This window comes from Sinocyclocheilus rhinocerous, unplaced genomic scaffold (assembly GCF_001515625.1).
Source record: "Sinocyclocheilus rhinocerous isolate Xijiao unplaced genomic scaffold, SAMN03320098_v1.1 scaffold383, whole genome shotgun sequence".
Taxonomy (NCBI): Eukaryota; Metazoa; Chordata; class Actinopteri; order Cypriniformes; family Cyprinidae; genus Sinocyclocheilus; species Sinocyclocheilus rhinocerous.
The window spans coordinates 603,399-608,735 of record NW_015643560.1 but is presented as its reverse complement, the minus strand read 5'-3'; the positions used below and the strand labels follow the sequence as shown (position 1 = coordinate 608,735).

At 35.5% G+C, this 5,337-nt stretch overlaps 1 protein-coding gene across 1 annotated transcript in view; it reads left to right on the top strand.

Moving 5' to 3' along the window:
* adgre5a (adhesion G protein-coupled receptor E5a) overlaps nucleotides 1–4,396 on the top strand; it is a 9,304-nt gene extending 4,908 nt beyond the window's left edge. Inside the window, exons 9-12 of the mRNA XM_016574797.1 lie at nucleotides 297–388; nucleotides 562–730; nucleotides 1,807–1,902; nucleotides 4,278–4,396. Coding sequence (XP_016430283.1) covers nucleotides 297–388; nucleotides 562–730; nucleotides 1,807–1,902; nucleotides 4,278–4,319 — 399 coding nt within the window. The 3' untranslated portion in view covers nucleotides 4,320–4,396. The remainder of the gene's footprint in view (nucleotides 1–296; nucleotides 389–561; nucleotides 731–1,806; nucleotides 1,903–4,277) is intronic.
* The last annotated feature ends 941 nt before the right edge of the window (nucleotides 4,397–5,337 follow it).

Sequence of the window (5,337 nt, the reverse complement as noted above, 5' to 3'; positions counted from 1 at the left end):
ACTGATGCATGCAACACCCGCTGAGTGGCATTAAACAGCTTGAAATATCAAAGACAATTTTTAATATAACTCCGACTGGATTCGTCTGAAAGAATAAAGTCATACACACATAGGATGACTTGAGGGTGAGTAATTTATGGACTAATTTTCATTTTTGGGTGAACTAACCCTTTAAAACACCAATGTTTATGCTATTACTGGAAAGTGCCACATTACCAACAATCAAAATTCTCTTAAAAGAAATTGAAAGAATGAAAGAAATTGTTTAAACTTTAAGTTTTGCCTGTTTGTTTCAGGTTAATGTATTCTTCTTCCTCATAACAATATGGAAGCTGGCAGAAAAATTTTCCTCCCTTAACCCAGACTTAAACAGTCTACGCAAAATCAAGTGAGAAATTTTATTAAAGCCTATATTTATATACTACCGATCATAGTTTGTAATAATTGTGATTTTATTAATGTTTTTAAATGATGTCTCATATGCTCTAATGCTTTTAATGTTTGTAACAGTGTGCTATAAGCAGCCCTTTTTAGCTTTCCGATCTCTGTCTCCACCTACAGGGCATTTATGGTCACTGCGATTGCTCAGCTGTGTATCCTTGGCATCATGTGGGTGTTTGGCTGTTTTCAGTTTGATAAAGGCACTCTGGCAATGTCATACGTCTTCACTATACTGAGCAGCCTGCAGGGGGTGCTGATGTTCTTCATGCACTGCTGGCTCTCAAAACAAGTGAGTCCTATTCCTCTCATTACAAAGATGCAGAGATTAGCAAAAATATGTAATGACAGATCACTCATGGCTTTGTCAAAATATTAAGCCTGGGACGAGTAATAATAAAACAATAAATGTTGACACAGGACAGGGAATGATAAATAGAACATTAAAAAAAGAACACTAGAAAGAATTACAGTTCATTTATAATAGCAAAGTTTTTAGTGAGAAGTGACTGGGTTTAAATACTTTTGATTTTTCAAAAATTATTGAATCAAATGATTGAAAAATGAATATAATAATTATTATTATATTAGTAGTTTTGAGGTTATGTTGATTGTAAAGACCCCATGACATTTTTTTTCTCTATAAAAAAGTAGTCAATAGAATTTGATTTGCCACTTGCTAGTCAGTTTCAGCTAATATAAGGGGGCGGCACATTTTCATTCTAGAGTGCATCTGATTGGACAAAAATCTGTTTAGTGCAGAATGAGTCACATGTTTTTGGTCTGTTTTCCGGGAAGAGAATGACTGTAAATTTTAAATGCGTATCTGGATAATTTTGTCACCTTTTAAGCTTTTTTAGCTCAAAGGGAATTAATAATTGTATTTATATTTATTTTCCTGCTCTTGCAGAGTATATTTAGACATGATTTCTATAATGAGAATATGATACATTTTTCCAAGAAATTATATCAACATTTGAGACATACTATACGCACATATAAACCTATAAACTATTCAATTGCCTAGTTATTCATAATGCCATTAATAACCTTGGATAAAAGCATAATAGTCAAACATCAGGTTACAGACATTATATGGAATTATGCAATGGAATTATGTTTTGTTATAAGTCCTCTTAGCATCATTTTTGGATTATCGTATGTGTCTTTTATATATAAAGACAGTCTCTGTGCTATTCGTTCTAAGATCTAACAGAGAATATTAGCATTCAGTTGACATCAAAGATCATAAACATAGACTAAAAGCCGCTAAACTCTCACAAACATATTTGTTATGATCATAAATTGATGATCATAAAAATGCACTTGCTATTGTCTGTGATCAATGTCTTTGTAACTTCCCGACAGGTGAGAGAGGAGTATGCCAAATTCCTGTCCTGTATCTGTGCACCACAGAAGAGGAAATATACAGAGTACAACTCAAACCAAACAAGCAAATCGCAGGTAAACTCGGTCTCAAAGAGGAACCTGTTAGCTCTTGCTTTGCGAATGTGTGCACATTAAAGTAATAGTTCACCCAAAAATGAACATTTGTTGAAAATGGCCATCCAAGTTTTAGATGAATTTGTTTCTTCATGGGAACAGATTTGGAGAAATGTATCATTATCATTTGCTCACCAATCGATCTCTGCAGTGAATGGTTGCCTTGTAACAATCAAATCCATCATTAAAGGTGGGGTATGTATTTTTTCAAAAACGCTTTAGAAAACTGAGTCGGGCCGAGTACCAAAACAAACTTGTAGCCAATCAGCAGTAAGGGGCGTGTCTACTCATGCAGAGGAGAGAACGTTCAGTGCACAGGACGGACATTATCGAGCCGAGCGAGAGAAAGATAGAGATGGCGGATAAAATACAAAAGAGGAAACCATCTGCGGAACAAAAGAAGGCTTACAATAAGGCAAGAAGTAGGACCCGTGTAAATATAAGATCAGCTTTTCAGCGCTGGAGAGAACTCAAGGAGCAGGAAGGCCTGCGATCGGACGCCGAGGTTGCTTTGTTTCTTCTCGATAGGTAACACTGTGTCTGCGCCGCAACAGCTAAAGTCTGTCTACACTGGACGCGACAAAGCGACCGTTGAAAATCATTTGAAATTTGTGTCAATACGTCATGAATAGAACGCAGCAGCAGTTTTCTGTCGGGGATTTGTCGTGTCGCGCCACATCCAGTGTAGACAGCATCACTGATTATAATGAGTTCTATAGTATTTTGTCGCACCCCACCTTAAAGGTTTTAACCATTGCTTCCATCTAAAATATGAGTCCTCTATCCATAATATTTTCTACAGCGAAAAAGTCATCTTGTCCTAATCAGGGGAGAAATATGCACAGATGAAGCTCCGTTCACAAGCAAAAACAGTCCAAAATAGTTCTAAACTAATACATAAGTGGATTTTGATGTGAGCCGAAAACAGAAGATGGACTTTCACTGGCAGAAGTGTTATTGTGGATTATGCACTGGTGTTTTGGCCTGAAGTGACACTGTAAAGTTAAAATGCCTTAACGATGGATTTGTTTATTACAATCATGCAGCTTTTCACTTTACAAGACGTTAACTGATAGAGTTGTGTGGATTACTTGTGGATTATTGTGACGTTTTTATCAGTTGTTTGGACTCTCATTCTGATGGCACCCATTCACTGCAGAGGATCCATTGCTGAGCAAGGGATGTAATGCTACATTTCTCCAAATCTGTTCCCATTTAAGAAACAAACTCAATTACATCTTGGGTGACCTGAGGGTGAATACATTTTCAATAAATTTTCTTTTTTGGCAACTATTCCTTTAACATTTTGAGACCATTAAATGTGTTTACTTGCTTTGACATCATCATCTATATATATACAGTCAATTAACAATTATCCTCATACACCTGCAGGTAATAGATATGTGTGTAGGAAAACAGACCAATCCAAGTCCCCCCCCAAAAAAAAACACCCCAACAGTCCCACACACTATCAGTGCTTGCACATATATCCAAAACTTTTTCAACAACGTTTCAGTCCCATGACCTTCATCAGGTATGCAAAAAAGATTCAGGCACATCCTCATTTAAAATCAACACATGACCAATCACTGCAATTATACATCATTACCAATCACAATCAGTGACGCAGGTTACCGAAGGTTTCTTAAAAAAAAAATTTTTTAAATATTAATAATAATAATAGTTGAATTTATAAAAATGACCCCATTCAAAAGTTTAACCTGAAGTGACACTGTAAAGTTAAAATGCCTTAACGATGGATTTGTTTATTACAATCATGCAGCTTTTCACTTTACAAGACGTTAACTGATAGAGTTGTGTGGATTACTTGTGGATTATTGTGACGTTTTTATCAGTTGTTTGGACTCTCATTCTGATGGCACCCATTCACTGCAGAGGATCCATTGCTGAGCAAGGGATGTAATGCTACATTTCTCCAAATCTGTTCCCATTTAAGAAACAAACTCAATTACATCTTGGGTGACCTGAGGGTGAATACATTTTCAATAAATTTTCTTTTTTGGCAACTATTCCTTTAACATTTTGAGACCATTAAATGTGTTTACTTGCTTTGACATCATCATCAATCAAGTCATGAGTTGAAGCGTACTCATTACAATAATAACACGGATGTCAAAGATCACAAACTACCTGCACGCTCAGAAGGGAAACAGCATTTCTTATTTGCATGTTTGCTTTCTGAATGCTAAAGAAGGGAGGTGATGATCGTTGGAGCATTTTAGTCAAACTGAGCTGTGTTTTCCTGTAATAATTAGTTGTGACTGTGAATATAAATGAGCTAGACAAATCATCTGACTGCCTGCACTCTTTCACAGGCCTCCAGGAGCAATAATCACACTGGTGAATCACACATTTAAGAGGCCATTTCAACAAACCATTCAATTTTTCATCTGTTTGCAAGAGTGCTTTTCTGTGGAAATGTTCATAAATTGTATTTGGGGAATTCTTCTTTTAGGGAAACTTTTCTTTCCCTTAGGATTGTTTTATAAAGAAAATTGTAAATGCTTTTAAAGAAATCTTTATTTTTTCAAGGACATATTATAATAGAGTCTCTTTGTTTTGTTTTGTTGTGTGTGTGTGTATATTTTGGTTTTCCAGCATCTTTTGCATATTTGAACCCTTTCCAACAATGACTATGATTTTGAGATCCATCTTTTCACACTGAGGGTAACTGAGGGACTCATACGCAACTATTACAAAAGGTTCAAATGCTCACTGATGCTCCAGAAGGAAAAACGTAACCTTCGGTAACCAACGTCACTGATTGTGATTGGTAATTATGTATAATTGCAGTGATTGGTCATGTGTTGATTTTAAATGAGGATGTGCCTGAATATTTTTTCTATACCTGATGAAGGTCATGGGACTGAAACGTTGTTGATTAAGTTTTGGATATACAGAATGTGCAAGCATTGATGGTGTGTGGGACTGTTGTTGTTGATGTTTTTTCTTATGCTCACTAAAGCTGAAATTATTTATTTTAAATCCAATAAAAAGAGCAATATTGTGAAATATTATTATATTATGTATATATATTATATATTAAAATTTAAAATAAATGTTTTCTATTTGAATACATTTTAAAATGTAATTTATTCCTGTGATGGTAAAGTTTAAGTTTCTTAATAGAGCAAGTGAGGCAAAGCGCACGCACACCTGTAGAGGTGCAAGTTGAAGGAAAAAATTTAAACCTAATTGAAGGAGAACAACTGCACACTCACTTAAGCATAGACTATTTATTATCCAACGTTTCGGCTAGTAGCCTTTGTCAAGGGCAAGACCTTGACAAAGGCTACTAGCCGAAACGTTGGATAATAAATAGCCTATGCTTAAGTGAGTGTGCAGTTGTTCTCTTTCAATAAAGCTGAATTTTCA